At 46.2% G+C, this 27,483-nt stretch overlaps 1 protein-coding gene across 1 annotated transcript in view; it reads left to right on the top strand.

The window, feature by feature from the left end:
* Positions 1-22,856, top strand: part of LOC140420801 (filensin-like) — a 56,972-nt gene extending 34,116 nt beyond the window's left edge. The window contains exons 6-8 of the mRNA XM_072504869.1: positions 6,951-7,156; positions 9,469-9,557; positions 21,307-22,856. Coding sequence (XP_072360970.1) covers positions 6,951-7,156; positions 9,469-9,557; positions 21,307-22,340 — 1,329 coding nt within the window. The 3' untranslated portion in view covers positions 22,341-22,856. The remainder of the gene's footprint in view (positions 1-6,950; positions 7,157-9,468; positions 9,558-21,306) is intronic.
* The last annotated feature ends 4,627 nt before the right edge of the window (positions 22,857-27,483 follow it).

Genomic DNA, 27,483 nt, shown 5'->3' with positions numbered 1-27,483 from the left:
GAAATCAGGAATCATAGCCGTAGGCCTGGTGAGTGACGATAGACCTTACAGACTAATTAACTTGGTGGAGCCAAGGAGGAATTTTGCAGCATCTTTTCTCAAGATTATAATATTAAGGTGGAGATTAAGATAGGGTAGATTGTACAAAGGGCTTACACATAAAAATCAAGGCCGACACCTCGGTGCACTTCTGAAGGAGTGCTGAACTGTCAGAAGTGCTGCCTTTCAGATGAGGCATTAAATCGAGGCCCCATCTGCCTGCTGATGGGAATGTAAAAGGCCCCATGGCATTATTTCGAAGGAGAGCTGCAGAGTTCTCCCCTGTGTCCCGGCAAATAGTTACTCCTCAATCAACATCAGAAACATATTTCTGCTCGTTATCAGATTGCCATCTGTGGGAGCTTGCTGTGCACCTGTTGCCACCTGTTGGCATGACAACAGTGACTACACTATTGGCTGCATTTGAGACATCATGGGGTAATGGAAGGTGTTATATAAATGCAAGTCTTTCTTTTTATAAACTGTGATGGGAACTGGCTAAGTAGGCCAAATGATCGACTATTCCAAAATAATTTATGCAATTTTGTGCTTCCCCATTACCATTAATCCTAAAGATATTTTCTATTTGTAGTCTCTTTCATTCCTAATGGAACATACAGCATATATTGACCACAATGAAACCCGAGTTCCAAAGATTAAGTGATAAGGATAGATTAAATAAACTAGGATTGTATTTTAGAATTTTACAAAATCAAGAGGTTTTTTTGATTGAAGTTTTCAAGATTTTAAAGGTTAACAAGGTAGGATAGAGGGAAACTATTGCTGACGGTTGGGGATTTGAGGACCCGGGTGCAGAGTATAGCATTTAGATCCTGAACGTTCCGGAGTGAAATTAGGAAACACTTCTCCACAGAAAAGAGTGGTAGAAGTTTGGAACTCTCTCCCACAAATGACAATCGCTGCCAGATCAATTGTTTATTTTAAATCTGAGATGGTAGATACTTGTTAACCTAAGGTTAAGGTGGGACAGAGGCGGGCACATAGACTAAAATAAAGGCAAAATACTACGGTGCTGGAGATCTGAAACAAAAGCAGAAAGTGCTGGAAAAACTCCGCGGGTCTGGCAGCATCTGTGGCGGCAGAAGCAGAGATTCGAGTCCAATATGACTCTTTTTCAGAACTGGATTCAAAGCATTAACTCCGTTTCCCTCTCCGCAGATCCTGCCAGACCTGCTGAGTTTATTCCAGCACTTCCCGTTTTCATTTCTAAGATATATATAGAGCTAGGTTGCAGATCAGTCATGATCTCAGTGACTGGCAGAACAGGCTCAAGTTGCTTCCTTCTATTCCTATCTCCTGATGTTGATGGGGTGTATTCATGAAGGATAAGGGATAATGACTGTGTGAATTTGACCAGAAGTCAATGACTTATTGATACTAGCTGTGATTCTCCGTTCCAGGCAGTACTGTTGAAGTGTTGACCACTTCAATAATGCTAAATGCTTTCTGCAGTTAGAAAAAAGGAAGTGAAGCCACTTTGCTGCTTTGAAGTGGTCAGCAGTTGTCAATCACAACAAGAATGTTTATAAACATTGCAGTTAGGATCAATGGCGGGGCCTTCAGGTGCATTCATGCATGAAGAGAATGATAGATGAACAAACCTCCTGGCAACTGTGTTTAAACCATTAAGCTGCCAGTCAAAGGCAGGTTAAAGGCACTGCACTGTGAAATTGAACAAATGCTTCCTATTTCAAAGGATCTCAAGGGACTTCAAGCCTTTTCAAGTATTGTGGGCTATCTAGGAAGTCTCTAATGCTTTAAAAAGCAGCAGTTTCAAAGGCATAGATCTGAGGGAGCAGATGTGCGGAAAAGGAAAGTGTTCCTGGTTTGATTCTTCACTGAACTGTCTGGTCTGCTTCCCAGCTGTCATGCAGAGAGGTTCAGAGTGAGAAGACCACTTCAGAGGTTAAACAGGTCAGACCAGGATGAAGATCTTGAACAGGGGGCTGCCCGAGATCACCATGCCAAGAGTGATCTTCAGGTTGCCCAGGGCTGGAAGGGGCAATCCAGGCATGGGACTCCTATCGCAGGGAAAGGTTCCAGGGTCAACCCGCCCCCACAGCCTGAGCCTGAGCCCACCCAACCCTCAGGAACCTTGGGGGACTCTCCCTCTGCAGCCTGGGAATGGCAGAGGGGCACGCGAGCGATGGGCTGACCCCCCTTGATGTCCATCACTCAGCACTTACAAACCCCATCTTTTTACTCAGCAAAATGGCCAATCTGCGCGACTTCGAGTCAAACTCCGAGTGAAATGCCTGACCCACCCATCCTTTCCTCAGCCTAACCTGGCTCTTCACATGGATGTGCATCTCCTGCAGGAAGACGATCCCCGCTTTCAAGTTCCTCAAGTGTGCAACTCTTCACCGGCCCGTTTAGCCCCCGCACGTTCCATGTTATGAGCCTTACCGGAGGCTTGCGCCTCCACTCCCCTCTACTGTCCGCCATCCTCCCCTGCGGATTCTGTCCCCTTTAATTTCATCCTAAACCTGGCCAACCCAAAATGGCCCCTTCTCCGTCCATGACCACGCGTCTCGTCCAACACTGCCACGTTGCATCCTCTCCATGCACCCTCCCCCCTCGGCCATCCTTCGCAGCCACCTCCCCCACCTCACTTCCATTCACCAGCATTACGTGCCAGCGTGGCAGCTCCTGCCCGAAGGCTCCACCTATCTACCCCTTCACCCCTCCCTCCACCCCTCCCTCCTTGATTTGTGCAAGCAGCTCTCTGTGGACCACCCCTTCCCCACTGGAACAAAGCCATATCCAAAGCCACAGGTCAGCTCCTTCAAAAAATAAACACCACCACAGACTTCAGGAGGGGGGCAGGGCAGTTGCTTACTTACAAATCTATTACCTCGTAACAAATGGTCATCCCAATGAAATCCCCCCACCCAAGAAGAAAAAAGCCTCTTCCCACTGTTCAATCCCCACACGAGCCGTGTCCTCCGAACTCCACTGTGCTAACTCCTCTGTCCCCCATCAAAATTCAGTTGTCCACCAGCTTATGCTCTTTAATAAAGTCATTAACCTCCTCTGGGGTTTCAAAATAGTACTCCCGGCCTTCGAAGGTCACCCACAGTTTCACCGGATACAGCACCCCAAGCCTGATCTGCCATCGATACAGCGCCGCCTTTGCCCCGTTAAACCCAGCGAGCCTTTTTACCATCTCCGCTCCAATGTCCTGGTATATTCGGACCTCGTTCCTCTCCCATTCGCAGTTCCGCTTCTCCCTGGCCCACCGCAGGATCTTTTCATTCTCCACAAACTTGTGGAGTCTGACAATCACGGCACGCAGCGGCTCCCCTGTTCTTGGCTTCTGCCTTTGGGACCTGTGTGCTCTATCCACCTCTGAAGTCTTGCCCAGCACCCCCTCTGCCACCAGCCCTGCCAACAACCTTGAGTCATATCTCGCGGCACTCGTGCCTTCCACACCTTCAAGCACGCCAACAATACGCAGGTTCTGCCTTCTGGATTTGTTCTCCTGCTCTTCTACCTTTGCTCTTAACGACTTGCGAAGATCCCCCAAAAGCCCCACCTCTGCCTCCAATGCCACCACCCGATCACCGTGGTCGGATATCACCTTCTCCATCTCCCGGATCTGTGACCCCTGTGCCTACAAGCACTTCTTGACCCTCTCCATCTGTTATATTACCTTGTGTAATATCGTATATTACTCTTCAAACCAGCCGAGTTGATGAAATGAACAATAGTCTTCTTGTAAAGATGAACAAATTTATTGAGTAATATAAATAGCATTTGTGAATCCCTTTTACTTAATATCAACTAGCAAAGAAATAAAATATAGTAAAGATAACTAACTATACAATGTAATTATGAAATAACTTATAACTTCTCTCTCTCTAACTACTCTATGTCTTGTCTGTTCACTCTCCTGAAGCACACTCTCTCAGAAAGAGCGGGAAAGTCCTTTTTATATCACCTGATAGTGAGACATCTAGTGCTGAATTGACTGTGCTACATTTACATACATTGATCATGTATATTGATATACAGAGATCACTACACCATCGAGCCTTTTGAGGGTGCTACCACTCCTTCGATGGCCTTCAATTGGTCTTCCTACATCTCCTTTCTTTGCTGGCGAAACTCTTCTTTAATAAACGCCATCAGCTGCTCCATTTTGGGTTTTCCAGCATGGGACGACCCTTCCCCCTCCACCATCTTTCCAATTGCTGCTGCGCCACACGTCTCCTCCAGTTCCTTGGCCAGGTCTTTAACCTTCTTCTGCCAGATCTGCTAACCAGCAGACATGCGCCACTCCTGGGAGGAACTTCTTCTCCACACCTTCAGCTGCAATATCCCATCAAAGTTCTCCTGATTTTGAGTAAAAAGAACTCAGATCTATGCCTTTGAGCAGTAGCTGCCCTGTGTGCGACCACTCACTCCATGGTCACCACCGGAGGTCCCCCTCGGTGCCCATCACACCAGGACTGCGACTGGCAGTGCTTACACCAAAGCCCACCGGGTGGAGTTCCTGCTGTGTGGGTCAGAGCTGTGGTGATGTGCATCACTGTGTATACACAAGGGGTTAACGTAAATACACTACAACTAAGTAACCACTAGAGGGAGCACCAGAGCTGTCATGACACACAGACATACAGTCAATGGGTCATTACAACAGGACACAACCAATGGGTAATCAGGACACCCTGAGGTGGCATTACCACAAGGGGGCACTTCACAGCCCATATAAAAGGACAGGGCACACATGCTCTGCCTCTTTCCACAGACAGACATCTAGAGAGTACACCAGGGTTGATCAACAGCATCATACCCAGCATGTGGCTTAGAGCAGGCAGGTAAAGATAGACTGAGTTACTACAGTTAGATTAGCAGAGAGTCAAACTCATTTAAGAACTGTGATAATAGTTCAATAAACAAGTTAAACTCATTTCACAGTCTGGAGCTTCCTTTGTCAAAGCATACACCAAGGAAGCAGCTTATGCTACACGAAGCAGCATAACACAACAGGAGCATAATGAGAGCAGAGTTAGAGTACCCATTGGGTAATTGGGGAAAAGGTGCAATTTAGCGTGGCCAATCCACCTAACCTGCACATCTTTGGGTTGTGGGGGTGAAACCCATGCAGACACGGGGAAAATGTGCAAACTCCACACGGACAGTGACCCAGGGCCGGGATTCGAACCCGGGTCCTCAGCGCCGTAGTCCCAGTGCTAACCACTGCGCCACGTGCCGCCCTCATAGGAGCAGAGTTGAGGGTTGGGGGATGCAGGCAGCGAGATGATTCGGGCTTCCAGTCCGTTTATGGGTGGCACGGTAGCACAGTGGTTAGCACTGTTGCCTCACAGCACCAGGGCCGCAGGTTCGACTCCCGGCTTGGGTCACTGTCGGTGCGGAGTCTGCACGTTCTCCCCATGTATGCGTTGGTTTGCTCTGGGTGCTCTGGTTTCCTCCCACAAATCCTGAAAGACATGCTGTTAGGTGAATTGGACATTCTGAATTCTCCCTCAGTGTACCCGAACAGGCGCCGGAGTGTGGTGATGAGGGGATTTTCACAGTAACTTCATCGCAGTGTTAATGTAAGCCTACTTGTGATAATAGTAAAGATTATTATTATTAGTTGCATTCTAATGAATGCAAATGAACTGTATGCATGTTCTGGCCAGCATGGGACGGGAGCCCGCTGTGGTCGGTATGGCGGGGCCGGAAACTGGAGACGGGTCTGCCGCCCGCGCTGATCCTGTTTTTGGCCCGGTGCAGGATTCTCCACCCGATTGTGATTCCAGATCTTAGTGGTGGGGTACAGAGAATTCCGGCCAATGTTAAGTTGCATATGTTTTTATTTTGATGATCAGATCAATATTCCATACTTTTTACACTTAGGGCTGGTGGAAGGTTGATTTTTATCATAGTGCTGTTAACAATATAACGACTTTCCTTTCTATGAGTCCGAGCTCTTCCTGTCTAATCGTGGCAGTTATTCAGGAAAATGTTTTCATCATTACAAAAAAAAAACTTGCATTGATGTAGCACCTTTTATGACCTCAGCATTTCACAAAATGTTTAGGAGCCAACGATGTACTTTGAAATGTAGCCACTGTTGTAATGTAGGAAACGTGGCAGCCAATTAGTGCACAGCAAGCTCCCACAAGCAGAAATGAGGTAAATAATGGCGGCACGTGGCACAGTGGTTAGCACTGGAACTACGGCACTGAGGACCCGGGTTTGAATCCTGGCCCTGGGCCACTGTCTGTGTGGAGTTTGCACATCCTCCCCGTGTCTGCGTGGGTTCTACCCCCACAACCCAAAAATGTGTAGGTTAGGTCGATTGGCCACGCTAAATTGCCTCGTAATTGGAAAAAAAAATGGGTACTCTAAATTTAAAAAAAAGAAACTATGTAAATAATTTGTTTTGTGGTGATTTTGTTTGAGGGATAAATAACAACCAGGACATTGACGAACTTTGGAGCGTAGCCACTGCTCCTCTCCGATAAGGGCTATGGGGTCTTTATGACCCCTCATGCCATGAGATCAGACACGGCCTCGGTTTAAAGGCAGGCCCTCAGGCAGTGCTGCACTGGAGTGTCAGTCTAGGTTCCTACATTATAACTGTGATTGCACTTCAGAAATATTTAATACACTGTGAAATACTGTGGATGTCTTGAGATTGTGAAAGCTGCTTTGCAAATGCAACCCTTTCATTCTTTGTGTGTTCAAGTGTCTGGTGCTGGCCTCAAATTTGTAATCTTGTGATAGGAAGGAGAATATTCCCACTGAATTGAAGCTAACACTTGTTCCCTACCCGAGAGATGAACATTACACATTGATATGTTTAATTAAAACATCTTAAATAGCATAATTAACATTTATGGCGCTTATTTCAAAATCTTTGTCTTAAAACTCATAAGCAGACAAGCCGGGCCGTGCAGGAAAGTTACCTGGATCAGATGCAACCGTACAGGGAGCAAATTGAAGACTTGAGGAAAAAGATGGGGGAAGCTGAGAAGAACTTGGAGAAGTGTGCCAATGAGTGTCGACAAGTTGTCATGTACCAGCAATCACTGGAAGATGAACTGGAGAGCTACAAGAGGTTTATTGCAAATGAAGATTACAGGTGCGTAACAGGATCATTAGGTTTCGCCTTTTCAATTGCCCATAATTAATTACGTTATTCATAATCTAAGGCCTGACATTGCTTAGTTGTGCAATAAGGTATGATGCTCAGTTATCATTCCACATAAACCGTTTGAGATTATTTAGACAGAAGAGTTAACTATTGTCTACTGTACAATCAATGTGGTCTTTACAAATAGAAGCAAGACACCGTCTGAAATTTTCCCACCGCCCCCCGGCAGCAGAGGGTGTGAACAATGTGAAAACCTGTTGACAGCGGCGGGACCGGAAGATCCCGCTGCTGGCCAATGGGAGTCCACCTCCGCGCAACACACCGCTGCAGGGGAGGGTTGGAAAATCCCGCCCAATTTCTGTAATCCCACACCAGGGATGCACATGATATTGTTCATAGAATCATCGAATTTACAGTGCAGAAGGAGGCCCTTCAGCCCATCGAGTCTGCAACGGCCCTTGTTGAATGGCATTGTCAAATCTTAGGGCAACAACAACTTCCATTTATATACCGCCTTTAATGTAATAAAACATTCCAAGGTGCTTCCGAAGACCACAAATCAATAAAATTAGGCATTGAGGCTGATAAGGAGATATTAGTCCACATGCCCGAAGGCTTGATCAAAGAGGTTGGTTTCAAGGAGTGTCTTATCAGAAGAAAGTGAGGTCGGGAGGGAATCCCAGAGCTCAGAGTCGAGACAGCTTAAGACTGGATGATTGTGGGCACTCAGAATTGAAAGTGAGGCAAGCAGCGGTGGAACAGAACAATGCCTGAGTACGTTCATCAGCAGCCATCACCTACCTTGGGGTTATCAATTAGTGGAGTAATTTGATGGAACTGGACTTTTCTTAGGCTTTCCTGTTGAATGTTAACAAGAGTTTTAAATAATCAATTATTTTTTAATGGTGGAGCGATTAAAATCTGGGATGAGCAAGAGGCCAGAACTAGATGCGTGCAGGGATCTTGGAGAGGTGCTGCGGGCAGAAGGAGATTACAGAGATGGAGAAGGGTGTGGCCATGGAGTTCTCTGGAAACGGGGAGAGATTTAAAAAAAAAAAACATTTTATTAAGGCATTTATGATTTTCTAATAACAGAAAATACAAAAAAAAGGTAAACATAATTCAGTACAAAACACCATACCCAGCCCGCCTGGCTTATACACACAATTCCCCAGTCTCTGGGTGGGAATTTCAATATCAAGATGCTGCTTGGCCAGAAGCCAACGTCGGTCAGTGAGCACAGGGGTGAGGGGTGAAGGGAACTTGGTGCGGGTGAACTGGCAGAGTTTTAGAGTTAGTTCAAACAGTTTCTAACCAAGCCCAATAAAACTTAAAATACCTTTCAAACTCTATTATGCAGATTTTTTAATATAAGCTAAATCAGGGGGCCCTGCAATTTTTCAGAGCCATGTATATACTTTAAAATTTTTGTGAGTCATTCAAACAGTCTTGCATTTCCTGACCCACATGGAAACTTTCTATTTTTCTGTTCCTTAATCCAGCTGCCAAGAACCCGCCTGCTTCGGCCCTCTTGTATTTTGTAGAATGGGGTTCTGTCCAGTTAAAGATGCCTAATTGAGGCCCCGACTAACGCGATGGGGACATGGGTTCAAATCCCACCAGTTGGTGGAATTCAAAACCAATCAATAAACAAAAACCTTGGAATGGAAGGTTGGTTCAGTCGTGGTGGCCTTTACCATCAATTGCCATTCAAAAAAAAAAATCTGATTCACTAATGCCCTTTAGGGAAGGAAATCTGCCACCTTTACCTGGTCTGACCTACATGACTCCAGACCCCAACTGGCCCCTCCCTACTGGCCAGGTCCGCAATATGAATGACTCTTAACTGCCCTCTGAAGTGGCCCAGCAAGCCACTCATTTCACAGGCAGTTAGGGATGGGCAACAGATGCTGGTCTTGCCAGTGAGGCCCAGATCCCATGGAAGTGTAAACAAAATAGGTAAATCTTCACCTGCATCCCTCTCTCCTATGATTGCCTCCCCAACCAATTTTAACAATAGCCACAATATATAGCATATTTAACACAGTAAAACATTCCAAGATATTGAAGATTTGCTGGTTGTGGGCATTCAGAAGTGGAAGTAAGGGCAGCAACAGTGGAACAGGACTATGCATGAATAAATCTATCAGGTGAGATCATCTACTTAGCCTTGGACATAACGAATTGTGAAGTTATTTGTTGGAACAATATTTCTTTTGGGATTTTCTTTTGCATGTTAAAGAGATCTATGAATAGTTAATTATTCTCTAGCATCTAAATAGATTACTTCTGTTTTTCAGATCACAATCTACCCTGACTGACACACAAACCACCCCTCTGTCCGCAAGTCATCGCTATGAATACACACAGGTCATGCCTGAAAGCAAAGGTCAGGGTAGATAAATTTAAACTGATAAATAACTACACATTTAAGTTTTTAATGTCTCCAGAGATTCTGCAATCACTTTCATTTTATCTTAATAGAGCTGAAAGCTGGCTTTATTCTGTCATAATTTTCAAAAGTGACGGGTTGTGCAAGTTGTGTGCTGCAGAAAAAAGCTTCCATCATTTCGAAAAGATTCTGAGGCAATGTGCACACATTTGGGTGATTTTCCAAACAGATTTGACTTTCTATAGACTCAGCAGGAGGAAAATCTATTTTTTATTCATTCGAAGAATATGTGGGTGTCACTGGCAGATGTCAGCATTTGTTGCCCAACCCTAGTAATCCTTGAGGAGGTGGTGGTGAACCATCTTCTTGAACCATTGCAGTTTGTGTGATGTAGGTACACCCACAGTGCTATTACGGAGAGAGTTCCAGAAATTTAACCCAATGACGCTGAAGGAATAATGATATATTTCTGAAGTCAGGATGGTGTGTGACTTATCGAGTCATAGAGACATAGAATCATACACTGCAGAAAACGGCCTTCAGCACATCGAGTCTGCACCAACAATAACTATCCCTAATCCCTCCCGAATCCCACTTACCAACACTTGTCCCATATCCTTGAATGTGATAATGTTTTAAGAGCACATTCAAGTGTTTTTAAAGGTTGTGAGGTTTCCAGCCTCCACTACCTTCCCAGACAGTGCATTCCAGGTTCTCACCACCCTCTGAGTGAAAAATGTTTTTCCCAGATCCCCTCAGAATCTCCTTCTCCTCACCCTAAAACAATGCCCCCTTGTGATTGATCCCTCAACCAAGGGGCCAGCTGCTTCCTATTTACCCTGCCAAACCCCTCATAATCTTATACACCTCAATCTTATCCCCCTCAGCCTTCTCTGCTCTAAGGAAAACAATCCAAGCCTATTCTGCCTCTCTTTATAGCTTAGATGCTCCATCCCAGGCAACATGCTGGTGAATCTCCTCTGTACCCCCTCCAATACAATCACCTCCTTACTGTAGTGAGGTGACCAGAACTGCACACAGTACTCCAGCTGTGGGCCTAACCCACACTCTGTACAGCTCCAACGTATCCTCCTTGTTCTTATAGTCTATGCCATGACTGATAACGACAACTGTCCCATATGCCTTTTTTACTACCCTATTCACCTGCTCTGCCAACTTCAGGGACCTGTGAACAAGTACCCCAAGATCCATCTGTTCCTCTGAGCTTCCTAGTGTCCTGTCATTCATTACATACTCCCTTGTCCTGTTTCTTCTTTCAAATTGCATGACCTGGCACTTATCGGGATTAAATGCCATCTGCCACTGCTCTGCCCATCTGACCAACCCACTTATATCTTCCTGTAACCTACAACTCTCTTCTTCAGTGTTAACCACCCTATCAATCTTGGTGTTGATTGCAAACTTACTTATCATTCCCCATGTTCTCAGATGCATCATTTGTATTTACATAACAAACAATAAAGGACATAGCACTGATCCCTATGGTATATCTCTGCTCACCAGCTCCAGTTACTCAAACACGCTTCCACCACCACCCTTTGTGTCCTATTATTAAGACAGTTTTGGATCTATCTCGACAAATTTCCTTGAATTCCATGTGCTTCCACCTTCTCAATCAGTCTCCCAAATGGGACCTTGTCAAAGGCTTTGCTAAAATCCATATAAACTATATCAACTGCACTTTCTTCATCCACACTTGGTCACTCTATCAAAAAAATTATATCCAATTTGTGAAGCATGACCTCCCCCTGACAAAGCCATGCTGATTATCCATAATCAACCTCTGCCTTTCCAAGTGGAGATTAATTTTCTCCTTCGGAATCTCCTCCAGTAATTTCCCTATGACTGACATGAGACATACTGGTCTGTAATTCCCTGGTTTATCTCTACCACCCTTCTTGAAAGGTGGAACAACATTAGCTGTTCTTCAGTCTTCTGGCACTTCCCCCGTGGTCAGAGACTAATTAAAAACTTGCATTAGAGCCCCTGAAATTTCCTGCCTCGCCTCCCAAAGCAGCCCCAAATAATCTGGGCATGGGGATTTGTCTATTTTTAAGCCCGTCAAAGCCTCCAATACCTCCTCACTTTCTATGTCAAACTGCTCAAGGTCCACGCAGTCCTATGTCCTGAATTTAGTACCTACGTCCTTCTTCTCCTGACTGAAGACCGATGAGAAGCATTCATTTAACATCCTAGCAATGCCCTGTGGCTTCACACACAGATTGCCACCATGGTCTCAAATGATGCTTAGTCTTTTCCTGGTTCACCTCTTCCCCTTAACGTATTTATAGAATATCTTAGGGTTCTCCCTGATCTTATTTTCAAGTGCTTTCTCATGCCTCCTTTTTGCTCTTATAATTGCTTTCTTAAGTTCTCTCTGCACTTCCTTATTCTTTTTCGGTCACTGTTGAATTTCTCCCTTTGGACTTGCTAAAAGCCTCTCTCTTCCGTCTCATCCAGTCTTGGATTGTCCTAAACATCCAAGGTTCCCTGAACTTATTGATCCTACATTTCCCTCTATGGGGAACATGTACTGTATTTTCCCTATTTCCTTTTTGATTGCCCTCCACTGCTCCACTGTAGATTTTTCTGGCAAGAAGTTGTTCCAGTCAACTTTAGCCAGATCCCACCTTATTTTAGTAAAATCTGCCTTGCCCCAATCCAAAACTGTCTTTTGCGGATCAACTTTTTCCTTGCCCATAACAAACTTGAACCGCACCATTTTGTGGCGTTGCACAGGTCAAAGAGACACAGCATGAGTGAGTGAGACACATCCAGAGTGGGAATTTGAAACTAGGTAATTTGGTGCAGTGAGGTAACCAGGAAAGGTAAGTGGTAAATCTAATTCTGCTGTTTTTCAGTTAAAAGTGCAATGTAAATTAGTGTCTGATTGGCTGAAACTGCCCCCACCATAATTGCTGAGAGGCAGTTATCTGGCAGTCACCTGAGGCCTGTTTAGGGGCACAAAGGTACACATTGTATTCTTCTCTTTGAAGTTTAAGTAGTGCGAGTCATCCTGAAGTCTGTATAAAAGACAGACACAAAGCGCACTCAGTAAGCATTGCGCAGGTCAAAGAGACACAGCCTGAGTGAGTGAGACACATCCAGAGAGGGAATTTGAAACTTGGTAATTTGGTGCAGTGAGGTAATTTGGTGCAGAGTGGGAGAAGGTGCTTTTTCCCTACTGTTTTGTTCTCTCTCTTTCTTCTGGCCTGTAACCTTTAATCAGCAGGGAACGCATCTGAGAGCATCTGAGACCCTCAGAAGGTAAGTAAGTGATTTTTACTCTTTTCAAATTGTGTGTGTGTGTGTGGTTGGTGGGGGGGGGGGGAATCTGAAGTGACATCACAGAAAAGCTGTGACCTGATTGGCTCGTTGGGAATCTACACTAAATTTTAAAAGTAAGCATTGGTAAACTAATTAAACATAATTATAATTTAGAGGGCTATCTGTATTTAGAGTACTGTATTTAGCTTTCACATTTATAGTAGAAATCTAGTGCTAGGAAACATATTGTTAGCAATAACTTTTTAAAAACTTTTAACTTTAATTTACTAATTAATTGACGCAATGTCAGTTAGAGGGGTGCAGTGCTCTGACTGTGAGATGTGGCAGGTCCGGGAGGCTTCCAACGTCCCGGATGGCTTCATCTGCAGAAAATGCACCCGACTGGAGCTCCACACAGACCGCATGGTTCGGTTGGAGCTGCAGTTGGATGCACGTAGGAGCATGCAGGTGGCGGAAAGCGTCATAGATCGCAGTTATATAAATGTGGTCACACCCAAAGTGCAGGCAGAGAAATGGGTGACTATCAGAAAGGGCAGGCAGTCAGTGCAGGAAACTCCTGTGGTTGTCCCCCTTTCGAACAGGTATACCCCTTTGGATACTGTCGGGGGGGGGATAGCCTACCAGGGGAAAACAACAGCAGCCAGAGCAGTGGCACCACAGCTGGCTCTGATGTTCAGAAGGGCGGGTCAAAGAGCAGAAGAGCAATAGTCATAGGGGACTCTATAGTCAGGGGCACAGATAGGCGCTTCTGTGGACGTAAAAGAGACTCTAGGATGGTATGTTGCCACCCTGGTGCCAGGGTCCAGGATGTCTCCGAACGGGTAGAGGGCATCCTGAAGGGGGAGGGCAAATAGGCAGATGTCGTTGTACATATTGGTACTAATGACATAGGCAGGAAGGGGCATGAGGTCCTGCAGCAGGAGTTCAGGGGGCTAGGCAGAAAGTTAAAAGACAGGACCTCGAGGGTTGTAATCTCGGGATTACTCCCTGTGCCATGTGCCAGTGAGGCTAGAAATAGGAAGATAGAGCAGCTAAACACGTGGCTAAACAGCTGGTGTAGAAGGGAGGGTTTCCGTTATCTGGACCACTGGGAGCTCTTCCGGGGCAGGTGTGACCTATATAAGAAGGACGGGTTGCATCTAAACTGGAGAGGCATAAATATCCTGGCCGCGAGGTTTGCTAGTGTCACACGGGAGGGTTTAAACTAGTATGGCAGGGGGGTGGGCATGGGAGTAATGGGTCAGAATGTGAGAACATTGAGGGAGAGCTAGGGAATAGGGACAGTATGGCTCTGAGGCAGAGCAGACAGGGTGAAGTTGCTGAACACAGCGGGTCTGGTGGCCTGAAGTGCATATGTTTTAATGCAAGAAGTATTATGGGTAAGGCAGATGAACTTAGAGCTTGGATTAGTTCTTGGAACTATGATGTTGTTGCCATTACAGAGACCTGGTTGAGGGAAGGGCAGGATTGGCAGCTAAACGTTCCAGGATTTAGATGTTTCAGGGGGGATAGAGGGGGATGTAAAAGGGGTGGTGGAGTTGCGCTACTGGTTAGGGAGAATATCACAGCTGTACTACGGGAGGACACCTCAGAGGGCAGTGAGGCTATACGGGTAGAGATCAGGAATAAGAATCATTGTGCAGTCACAATGTTGGGGGTTTACTACAGGCCTCCCAACAGCCAGCGGGAGATAGAGGAGCAGATAGATAGACAGATTTTGGAAAAGAGTAAAAACAACAGGGTTGTGGTGATGGGAGACTTCAACTTCCCCAATATTGACTGGGACTCACTTAGTGCCAGGGGCTTAGACGGGGCAGAGTTTGAAAGGAGCATCCAGGAGGGCTTCTTAAAACAATATGTAGACAGTCCAACTAGGGAAGGGGCTGTACTGGACCTGGTATTGGGGAATGAGCCCGGCCAGGTGGTAGAAGTTTCAGTAGGGGAGCATTTCGGGAACAGTGACCACAATTCAGTAAGTTTTAAAGTGCTGGTGGACAAGGATAAGAGTGGTCCTAGGGTGAATGTGCTAAATTGGGGGAAGTCTAATTATAACAATATTAGGCGGGAACTGAAGAACCTAGATTGGGGGAGGATGTTTGAGGGTAAATCAACATCTGAGATGTGGGAGGCTTTCAAGTGTCAGTTGAAAGGAATTCAGGACCGGCATGTTCCTGTGAGGAAGAAGGATAAATACGGCAATTTCCGGGAACCTTGGATAACGATAGATATTGTAGGCCTCGTCAAAAAGAAAAAGGAGGCATTTGTCAAGGCTAAAAGGCTGGGAGCAGACGAAGCCTGTGTGGAATATAAGGAAAGTAGGCAGGAACTGAATCAAGGAGTCAGGAGGGCTAGAAGAGGTCATGAAAAGTCATTGGCAAATAGGGTTAAGGAAAATCCCCAGGCTTTTTACACGTACATAAAAAGCAAGAGGGTAGCCAGGGAAAGGGTTGGCCCACTGAAGGATAGGCAAGGGAATCTATGTGTGGAGCCAGAGGAAATGAGCGAGGTACTAAATGAATACTTGGCATCAGTATTCACCAGAGAAGGAATTGGTAGATGTTGAGTCTGGAGAAGGGTGTGTAGATAGCCTGGGTCACATTGAGATCCAAAAAGACGAGGTGTTGGGCATCTTGAAAAATATTAAGGTAGATAAGTGCCCAGGGCCTGATCTACCCCCAAATACTGAAGGAGGCTAGAGGGGAAATTGCTGAGGCCTTGACAGAAATCTTTGGATCCTCACTGTCTTCAGGTGATGTCCCGGAGGACTGGAGAATAGCCAATGTTGTTCCTCTGTTTAATAAGGGTAGCAAGAATAATCCAGGGAACTACAGGCTGGTGAGCCTTGCGTCAGTGGTAGGGAAATTACTGGAGAGAATTCTTCGAGACAGGATCTACTCCCATTTGGAAGCAAATGGACGTATTAGTGAGAGGAAGCATGGTTTTATGAAGGGGAGGTCGCGTCTCACTAACTTGATAGAGTTTTTCGAGATGGTCACAAAGATGATTTATGCAGGTAGGGCAGTGGATGTTGTCTATATGGACTTCAGTAAGGCCTTTGACAAGGTTTCTCATGGTAGACTAGTACAAAAGATGAAGTCACACGGGATCAGGGGTGAGCTGGCAAGGTGGATACAGAACTGGCTAGGTCATAGAAGGCAGAGAGTAGCAATGGAAGGATGCTTTTCTAATTGGAGGGATGTGAGCAGTGGTGTTCCGCAGGGATCAGTGCTGGGACCTTTGCTCTTTGTAGTATATATAAATGATTTGGAGGAAAATGTAACTGGTCTTATTAGTAAGTTTGCAGACGACACAAAGGTTGGTGGAATTGCGGATAGCGATAAGGACTGTCAGAGGATACAGCAGGATTTAGATTGTTTGGAGACTTGGGTGGAGAGATGGCAGATGGAGTTTAATCCGGACAAATGTGAGGTAATGCATTTTGGAAGGTCTAATGCAGGTAGGGAATATACAGTGAATGGTAGAACCCTCAAGAGTATTGAAAGTCAGAGAGATCTAGGTGTACAGGTCCACAGGTCACTGAAAGGGGCAACACAGGTGGAGAAGGTAGTCAAGAAGGCATACGGCATGCTTGCCTTCATTGGCCGGGGCATTGAGTATAAGAATTGGCAAGTCATGTTGCAGCTGCATAGAACCTTAGTTAGGCCACACTTGGAGTATAGTGTTCAATTCTGGTCGCCACACTACCAGAAGGATGTGGAGGCTTTAGAGAGGGTGCAGAAGAGATTTACCAGAATGTTGCCTGGTATCGAGGGCATTAGCTATAAGGAGCGGTTGAATAAACTCGGTTTGTTCTCACTGGAAATTAGGAGGTTGAGGGGTGACCTGATAGAGGTCTACAAAAATATGAGGGGCATAGACAGAGTGGATAGTCAGAGGCTTTTCCCCAGGGTAGAGGGGTCAATTACTAGGGGGCATAGGTTTAAGGTGCGAGGGGCAAGGTTTAGAGGAGATGTACGAGGCAAGTTTTTTACACAGAGGGTAGTGGGTGCCTGGAACTCGCTACTGGAGGAGGTGGTGGAAGCAGGGACGATAGTGACATTTAAGGGCATCTTGACAAATACATGAATAGGATGGGAATAGAGGGATACGGACCCAGGAAGTGTAGAAGATTGTAGTTTAGTCGGGCAGCATGGTCAGCACGGGCTTGGAGGGCCGAAGGGCCTGTTCCTGTGCTGTACTTTTCTTTGTTCTTTGTTCTTTATCACTGAAATGCTCCCCCACTGCCACATTGATCACTTATCCAGCTCCGTTCCCGAGACCAGGTCTAGCACTACTCCATCTCTTGTTGGGCATTCTACATATTGAGACAAAAGCTACCCTGAATACATTTCAAACAATTCTCCCCCTCTAAACCCTTTACACTATGACTATCCCAATTTATGTTGGGGACCTTGAAAGCCCCTCGTGTAATTACCTGATTATCATTCTTACACACATCAGTAAATTGGAGGAGAACCTGGGTGCAGGATAGGAAAGGTGCAGTCAACTTGTTAGGAGTTTTCTATAGGCCCTCCAATAGTAGCAGAGATGTGGAGGAACAGATTGGGAAACAGATTTTGGAAAGGTGCAGAAGTCACAGGGTAGTAGTCATGGGTGACTTCAACTTCCCAAATATCGAGTGGAAACTCTTTAGATCAAATAGTTTGGATGGGGTGGTGTTTGTGCAGTGTGTCCAGGAAGCTTTTCTAACACAGTATGTAGATTGTCCGACCAGAGGGGAGGCCATATTGGATTTGGTACTTGGTAATGAACCAGGACAAGTGATAGATTTGTTAGTGGGGGAGCATTTTGGAGATAGTGACCACAATTCTGTGACTTTCACTTTAGTAATGGAGAGGGATAGGTGTGTGCAACAGGGCAAGGTTTACAATTGGGGGAAGGGTAAATACGATGTTGTCAGACAAGAATTGAAGTGCATAAGTTGGGAACGTAGGCTGTCAGGGAAGGACACAAGTGAAATGTGGAGCTTGTTCAAGGAACATGTACTACGTGTCCTTGATATGTATGTCCCTGTCAGGCAGGGAAGAGATGGTCGAGTGAGGGAACCATGGTTGACAAGAGAGGTTGAATGTCTTGTTAAGAGGAAAAAGGAGACTTATGTAAGGCTGAGGAAACAAGGTTCTGACAGTGCATTGGAGGGATACAAGATAGCCAGGAGGGAACTGAAGAAAGGGATTAGGAGAGCTAAGAGAGGGCATGAACAATCTTTGGCGGGTAGGATCAAGGAAAACCCCAAGGCCTTTCACACATATGTGAGAAATATGAGAATGACTAGAGCGAGGGTAGGTCCGATCAAGGACAGTAGCGGGAGATTGTGTATTGAGTCTGAAGAGATAGGAGAGGTCTTGAACGAGTACTTTTCTTCTGTATTTACAAATGAGAGGGCCGATATTGTTGGAGAGGACAGTGTGAAACAGACTGGTAAGCTCGAGGAAATACTTGCTAGGAAGGAAGATGTGTTGGGCATTTTGAAAAACTTGAGGATAGACAAGTCCCCCGGGCCTGATGGGATATATCCAAGGATTCTATGGGAAGCAAGAGATGAAATTGCAGAGCCGTTGGCAATGATCTTTTCATCCTCACTGTCAACAGGAGTGGTACCAGGGGAATGGAGAGTGGCGAATGTCGTGCCCCTGTTCAAAAAAGGGACTAGGGATAACCCTGGGAATTACAGGCCAGTTAGTCTTACTTCAGTGGTAGGCAAAGTAATGGAAAGGGTACTGAAGGATAGGATTTCTGAGCATCTGGAAAGACACTGCTTGATTAGGGATAGTCAGCACGGATTTGTGAGGGGTAGGTCTTGCCTTACAAATCTTATTGAATTCTTTGAGGAGGTGACCAAGCATGTGGATGAAGGTAAAGCAGTGGATGTAGTGTACATGGATTTTAGTAAGGCATTTGATAACGTTCCCCATGGTAGGCTTCTGCATAAAGTAAGGAGGCATGGGATAGTGGGAAATGTGGCCAGTTGGATAACGAACTGGCTAACCGATAGAAGTCTGAGAGTGGTGGTGGATGGCAAATATTCAACCTGGATCCCAGTTACCAGTGGCGTACCGCAGGGATCAGTTCTGGGTCCTCTGCTGTTTGTGATTTTCATTAATGACTTGGATGAGGGAGTTGAAGGGTGGGTCAGTAAATTTGCAGACGGTACGAAGATTGGTGGAGTTGTGGATAGTAAGGAGGGTTGTTGTCGGCTGCAAAGAGACATAGATAGGATGCAGAGCTGGGCTGAGAAGTGGCAGATGGAGTTTAACCCTGAAAAGTGTGAGGTTGTCCATTTTGGAAGGACAAATATGAATGCGGAATACAGGGTTAACGGTAGAGTTCTTGGCAATGTGGAGGAGCAGAGAGATCTTGGGGTCTATGTTCATACATCTTTGAAAGTTGCCACTCAAGTGGATAGAGCTGTGAAGAAGGCCTATGGTGTGCTCGCGTTCATTAACAGAGGGATTGAATTTAAGAGCCGTGAGGTGATGATGCAGCTGTACAAAACTTTGGTAAGGCCACATTTGGAGTACTGTGTACAGTTCTGGTCACCTCATTTTAGGAAGGACGTGGAAGCTTTGGAAAAGGTGCAAAGAAGATTTACCAGGATGTTACCTGGAATGGAGAGTAGGTCTTACGAGGAAAGGTTGAGGGTGCTAGGCCTTTTCTCATTAGAACGGAGAAGGATGAGGGGCGACTTGATAGAGGTTTATAAGATGATCAGGGGAATAGATAGACAGTCAGAGACTTTTTCTCCGGGTGGAACAAACCATTACAAGGGGACATAAATTTAAGGTGAAAGGTGGAAGATATAGGAGGGATATCAGAGGTAGGTTCTTTACCCAGAGAGTAATGGGGGCATGGAATGCACTGCCTGTGGAAGTAGTTGAGTCGGAAACATTAGGGACCTTCAAGCAGCTATTGGATAGGTACATGGATTACAGTAAAATGATATAGTGTAGATTTATTTGTTCTTAAGGGCAGCACGGTAGCATTGAGGATAGCACAATTGCTTCACAGCTCCAGGGTCCCAGGTTCGATTCCGGCTTGGGTCACTGTCTGTGCGGAGTCTGCATGTCCTCCCCGTGTCTGCGTGGGTTTCTTCCGGGTGCTCCGGTTTCCTCCCACAGTCCAAAGATGTGCAGGGTAGGTGGATTGCCATGATAAATTGCCCTTAGTGTCCAAAATTGCCCTTGGTGTTGGGTGGAGGTATTGAGTTTGGGTAGGGTGCTCTTTCCAAGAGCCGGTGCAGACTCAGGGGGCCGAATGGCCTGCTTCTGCACTGTAAATTCAATGATAATCTATGATTAATCTAGGACAAAGGTTCAGCTCAACATCGTGGGCCGAAGGGCCTGTTCTGTGCTGTATTTTCTATGTTCTATGTTCTATGTTGGTGGTGTTCACATGCACAACTAGCTGGTAGGGGGACAACCTTTTTTAAAAAACCTGTTCTGGAGACTTTAACGGATACACAGCAACCAATACGTTTGTAACCAGACAGCACAATGTCGAAACTCCTAGGGGGTTTGTGGGTGTTGGAGGAGATGAGAGGTGAAACAAGTTTTGTCCCCTGTTATCGAAATCCCAGGGCCAGGGTATTTTACAACCATAGATTCGTCCACTTTGATCGGGTTGTAGGTTTGAGAGTGAAGGAGGGAAGTTGAGACCTTTACCCAGTCTCGGGAACAGACATGGAAAATATTGCTAACTTGGTCCTACTTTTCCCCACTGCCCCATCCCCTAAGCAAGGATATCACTCTGCAATCGATTCTATTGCCAAACTGTCCTGGGACTGTTGGAATTCCGGTGTCTCCAATCTCTTAGCTCTGCTAGACATCAAGAGCTCCTAGGCTCCCTGGGGCCCAGTGTCCCTCTCAGCTTCAACACAAATCAAGAAAGTATGAGGTGTTTCCTCATTTACATAATATACTGACGTGACTGACCCTTGGTGTTGTGGGGGAGGGGTTTATCATGGGCCTAACTATGAGTTCATGCATGTCCAAATCCCAGTTCACAGCAAATCCCATTCACCCATCATCCACTGTGCTCACTGCCCTACATTGCTGCAACACCTCAGTTTTAAAGTTGCTATCCTCATGGTCAAATTCCTTTATGGCTTCACCCTTCCCAATCTCTGTAACCTCCTTCAGCCCCACAGCTCTCTGAGGTCTCTGTGCTCCTCCTTGGCATCCCTCAATCCATTTGTCCCACCCTAAACTTCTCTGCCACTCTCTCCTCCCTGGTAATCAGTACACATACTGAAGGTTTTCACAGAAGCCATTTCAGAATAGAGGTATGTTTCCACGTGGCTCTGTGATAAAGGCCCCACCATAATTTGATTTTAAAATGCTTCCTCTGATTTAGCTAAGAATTGATAAAGCACATTCTCAGCCGAACAATCAGTAAAAGATTGTATTTTATTTTTTAGATATCACTCTGGCCACTCAGTACGGCCCACATTTTACATCCAGTCAGAAAGGGCATTCTAGAAAAGTAGCCAAGAGAAAGGACACTGCATCTTCAGACGGCACGGGCGATAATGGAGCAGATGAGGAATGTGCAAAGAAACCTTCCGAAATGTGCGAAGACCAGAAAGTCAGTGTGGATGAGGATGAGGAAGAGGATGAAGAGGGAGAATTTTATTCTGATGAAGCTGAAGGGGATACAAGACCAGATGATGTACCTGATGGAGCACAGATCAGTCGGATTTATCATGCTTTGTGTAACATAGTGAGAGACAAAATGGGAAGACACAAGAGACCAGAACTACCTGTAGCGGAGTTCTATACCAAAGGGCACTATGTGCAAGTTACAGGTGAATCCAGCTACATGGATCCTTTCTTCTGCACATCAGTTCCTGCAAGGAGTCAAGTAACTGTTACTTTTGATGATCAACGCTTTCCTGTTGATAGCGACTCTCTTCCACAACCGGACCAGCCCACGCCTTTAAAATACAATGGAAATGACAATGGCGGGAAAGGATTTGACTCCACTAAAGACAAAGACAAAGATAAGTCTGAAGGTGAAAAGCAAGATGATAGAAAATCAGGCGCTAACGGAGAACCCAAGAGGCCAACACCATCACCATCTATTTCACCTCCAACCCCATCAATGCCAGAACCGTCCCAAGTCTCGGATTATAAGCCAACACCTTTCAGTGGTCCATCTATGCCACAGCCGCATCCCAATGCTCCTGACAAATGGGCATGTAAAGGTGCTTCTTCGGGATCCAAACAGAAGCAGGATGAGGACAGAGCCAGGATAATCACGTCCCCACAACCACTGCCTTCAGATAATAAACCCCCAGAGGAGCCAAAGTATAGATACTATGAAAAGATAGAAATGACGGAAGCAGTTGAGACATTTACAGACAACAAACTGCAAGGCTATACAGAGACTTCCACAATTGTGGAGACCACAGTGGAAAAGACAAACCAGGAAAAGAGAACAAAGAGGTCCTAAATTAGTGGGACTTGTACAATTTTTTTAAAATCGTAATTTGCGTCTCAGAGTTGAAATTTCATAACAGTGCGCGCACACAATGAACTTCACCTTGTTTTCCTGAAAATAAATTAATGCAAGGAGCAAACCATAGTTAAGCATTTAATAGCTTGTGTGTGTTATTTATGAATGAACAGTTTTGAAAGCCATTAATATAGGATTGATGAAGGCAGTATGCTTAATTTCTGCTCAAAGCTTTATTTCATGACATGAATCAAGTTTAGTTTCTGTGGCAATTTGAGTTCACCCCAAGGTTTTAATAGAAAATAATTTGACAGAACTTTTCGAGGGAATCATTAGCAATAATGAAAGGGTTTAATCTTCTTGACCGAGTGTGTGATGGATAACTAGAACAATTTAAGAAAGCTCAATTTGTTATTTGATTTATATACTCTGAATGAATGTCTTCCAGTGATCAATATAATTTGCTTTGTAAAGAAAACTGCAATAAAACCAATTGGTTGAGGATGATCTGCACCAATATTTTCAATATTCATGCTTTGTAAAGCAGACAAAGTTGTCTCAAGACTGTCTTTAAATAAATAAGGATTAATTTGTGTTCTGAAGCTAGAGTTCACGTAAGTCCACTCCTGTTACTTTTCTCTTAAAAATTCTAATTGTTCAGTAGGTTTAGCTATTAAAGTTAATTAACAACAGTGTTTATCATGCATAATTTAAAATCAAATGAACAGATAATTTAAGATAAACAAATGCAAATTAAGAGTCGATGTTTTTATACCTAATATATTTTGGGAATAATTAATGCAATTTTAAAACTACAATATTTTCATTTCTATTTGAATGATTTATTTTTAGTTGTTCTGAATGCATCACTAGACAGGAAACACAGTATCCATCCCTGGTTTAGTTAAAGCCATGTGACTTAAGTGTGCGGATCCTGAATCATATTTAGACCAGGCCAGGAAAGAGCTGCAAAGTTCCCTCTGGTAATTCCCTTTGGAATTTCTTTTGGAGCCCAAGGGAATCAGTTGGATCATTGTAACAATAGACCATAAGATATAGGAGCAGAATTAGTCCATTCGGCCCATCGAGTCTGCTCTGCCATTCAATCTAGGCTGATATGTTTCTCATCCCCATTCTCCTGCCTTCTCCCCGTAAGCCCTGATCCCTTTATTAATCAAGAACCTATCTATCTCTGTCTTAAAGACACTCGGTGATTTGGTCTCCACAGCCTTCTGCAGCAAAGAGTTCCACAGATTCACCACCCTCTGGCTGAAGAAGTTACTCCTCATCTCAGTTTTAAAGGGTCGTCCCTTCAGTCTGAGGCTGCGCCCTCAGGTTCTAGTCTCTCCTATTAATGGAAACAACTTATCTACATCCACTCTATCGAGGCCTCTTAATGTTCTTAACTTTCAATGAGATCCCCCTTCCTTCTAAACTCCATCAAGGACAGACCCAGAGTCCTCTACCAATCCTCATATGATAAACTCTTTATTCCCGGGATCATTCTTGTGATCCTCCCCTGGATCGCCTCCAAGGCCAGCACATCCTTCCTTAGATACAGGGCCCAAAACTGTTCACAATCTAGCAGCTCACTACAATTAAACAGGGCATTTGTGAGGTCACATCTGGAGCAGTATGTTTGGGTCTCCTTACGCGATGAAAGAAATACATGCCCTCGAGGAAGTGCAGCAAAAAGTTCTGTACACTGGTTTCTGGGATGAGGAATTGATCAGATTAGGCTTATATTGTCTGACGTTTCGATCAATGAGAGTTGAATTGAAACATAAAACCTCAAGGGGCAAGACAGTGATGATGCTGGTAGGCTATAGAGTCAAGAATTAGGGATCATAGTCTCAGTACATGAGATCGGTCATTTAGGACTGAGATGAGGAGAAATGTCTTCACTATGAGGGTTGCGAATCTTTCGAATCCTGTATCCCAGAAAGCTGTAGGTGCTCAGTTATTGAATATATTCAAGACTGAGGGCAATATATAATTGGGTACTAAGGGAGTCGGAATATAGCAATATTGCAGGAAACTGGAGTTGAGTTAGAAGATCAGCCTGGAAGAGCGGGCTTGAAGGGCCAAATGGCCTAGTCCTGCTCCTATTTATTATGTTCTTATATTCACGGTGACCTTTCTGGTAGCAGCTTAGAAATTAGCAGAGTTAATAAATAAAGATTCACAATGTGCAAGGGTAACAATGAAACTCCTGGGGCGAAATTCTCCGGTATCGGCGCGATGTCCGCCGACTGGCACCCAAAACGGCGCAAATCAGTCGGGCATCGCGCCGCCCCAAAGGTGCGGAATGCTCCGCATCTTTGGGGGCTTAGCCCCAACCTTAAGGGGCTCGGCCCGCGCCGGACGAATTTCCGCCCCGCCAGCTGACGGAAAAGGCCTTTGGTGCCCCACCAGCTGGCGCGGAAATGACATCTCCGGGCGGCGCATGCGCGGGAGCGTTAGCGGCCGCTGACGGCATTCCCGTGCATGCGCAGTGGAGGGAGTCTCTTCCGCCTCCACCATGGTGGAGACCGTGGCGAAGGCGGAAGGAAAAGAGTGCCCCCACGGCACAGGCCCGCCCGCGGATCGGTGGGCCCCGATCGCGGGCCAGGTCACCGCGGGGGCACCCCCCGGGGCCAGATCGCCCCACACCCCCCCAGGACACCGGACCCCGCTGGCGGGTCAGGCATTTTAGCAGCGGGACTGGCATTTTAGCAGCGGGACTTCGGCCTATTGGGCCGAAGAATTGCTGGGGGGGGGCCCGCCAACCGGCGCGGCGCGATTCCCGCCCCCGCCGAATATCCGGTGCCGGAGAATTCGGCAACCGGCGGGGGCGGGATTCACGCCAGCCCCCGGTGATTCTCCGACCCGGCGGGGGGTCGGAGAATCTCGCCCCTGATCTCAAACCTAGTAGTCCTGGCTCATTACCACGATACTATCTATACTATCTTAAATTAAGAGGTGGAGATGCCAGCGTTGGACTGGGGTGAGCACAGTACGAAGTCTTACAACACCAGGTTAAAGTCCAACAGGTTTGTTTCAATGTCACTAGCTTTCGGAGCGCTGCTCCTTCCCCAGGTGAATGCAGAGGTCTGTTACAGAAACACATATATAGACAAATTCAAAGATGCCAAACAATGCTTGGAATGCGAGCATTAGCAGGTGATTAAATCTTTACAGATCCAGAGATGGGGTAAGCCCAGGTTAAAGAGGTGTGAATTGTACCAAGCCAGGACACTTGGTAGGATTTCGCAGGCCAGATGGTGGGGGATGAATGTAATGCGACATGAATCCCAGGACCCGGTTGAGGCCGCACTCATGTGTGCGGAACTTGGCTATAAGTTTCTGCTCGGCGATTCTGCGTTGTCGCGGGTCCTGAAGGCCGCCTTGGAGAACGCTTACCCGGAGATCAGAGGCTGAATGCCCTTGACTGCTGAAGTGTTCCCCGACTGGAAGGGAACATTCCTGCCTGGTGATTGTTGCGCGATGTCCATTCATTCGTTGTTGCAGCGTCTGCATGGTCTCGCCAATGTACCATGCTTCGGGACATCCTTTCCTGCAGCGTATGAGGTAGACAGTGTTGGCCGAGTCGCACGAATATGTACCGCGTACCTGGTGGGTGGTGTTCTCACGTGTAATAGTGGTATCCATGTCGATGATCTGGCACGTCTTGCAGAGATTTCCATGACAGGGTTGTGTGGTGTCGAGGTCACTGTTCTGAAGACTGGGTAGTTTGCTGCAAACAATGGTTCGTTTGAGGTTGCGCGGTTGTTTGAAGGCAAGTAGTGGGGGTGTGGGGATGACCGTGGCAAGATGTTCATCGTCATCAATGACGTGTTGAAGGCTGTGAAGAAGATGACGTAGTTTCTCCGCTCCGGGGAAGTACTGGACGACGAAGGGTATTCTGTCGGATGTGTCCCATGTTTGTCTTCTGAGGAGGTCGGTCCAGTTTTTCGCTGTGGCGCGTTGGAACTGTCGATCGATGAGTCGAGTGCCATATCCCGTTCGTACGAGGGCATCTTTCAACGTCTGTAGATGTCTGTTACGCTCCTCCTCGTCTGAGCAGATCCTGTGTATACGGAGCGCTTGTCCATAGGGGATGGCTTCTTTAATGTGTTTAGGGTGGAAGCTGGAGAAGTGGAGCATCATGAGGTTATCCGTGGGTTTACCGCAAACCCACGGATAACCTCATGATGCTCCACTTCTCCAGCTTCCACCCTAAACACATTAAAGAAGCCATCCCCTATGGACAAGCGCTCCGTATACACAGGATCTGCTCAGACGAGGAGGAGCGTAACAGACATCTACAGACGTTGAAAGATGCCCTCGTACGAACAGGATATGGCACTCGACTCATCGATCGACAGTTCCAACGCGCCACAGCGAAATACCGGACCGACCTCCTCAGAAGACAAACATGGGACACATCCGACAGAATACCCTTCGTCGTCTAGTACTTCCCCGGAGCGGAGAAACTACGTCATCTTCTTCACAGCCTTCAACACGTCATTGATGACGATGAACATCTTGCCAAGGTCATCCCCACACCCCCACTACTTGCCTTCAAACAACCGCGCAACCTCAAACGAACCATTGTTTGCAGCAAACTACCCAGTCTTCAGAACAGTGACCTCGACACCACACAACCCTGTCATGGCAATCTCTGCAAGACGTGCCAGATCATCGACATGGATACCACTATTACATGTGAGAACACCACCCACCAGGTACGCGGTACATACTCGTGCGACTCGGCCAACGTTGTCTACCTCATACGCTGCAGGAAAGGATGTCCCGAAGCATGGTACATTGGCGAGACCATGCAGACGCTGCGACAACGAATGACCGGACATCGCGCAACAATCACCAGGCAGGAATGTTCCCTTCCAATCGGGGAACACTTCAGCAGTCAAGGGCATTCAGCCTCTGATCTCCGGATAAGCGTTCTCCAAGGCGGCCTTCAGGACCCGCGACAACGCAGAATCGCCGAGCAGAAACTTATAGCCAAGTTCCGCACACATGAGTGCGGCCTCAACCGGGACCTGGGATTCATGTCGCATTACATTCATCCCCCACCATCTGGCCTGCGAAATCCTACCAACTGTCCTGGCTTGGTACAATTCACACCTCTTTAACCTGG

This window comes from Scyliorhinus torazame, chromosome 1 (genome assembly GCF_047496885.1).
Source record: "Scyliorhinus torazame isolate Kashiwa2021f chromosome 1, sScyTor2.1, whole genome shotgun sequence".
Lineage (NCBI taxonomy): Eukaryota > Metazoa > Chordata > Chondrichthyes > Carcharhiniformes > Scyliorhinidae > Scyliorhinus > Scyliorhinus torazame.
This window is presented reverse-complemented; position numbering and strand designations above follow the sequence as displayed.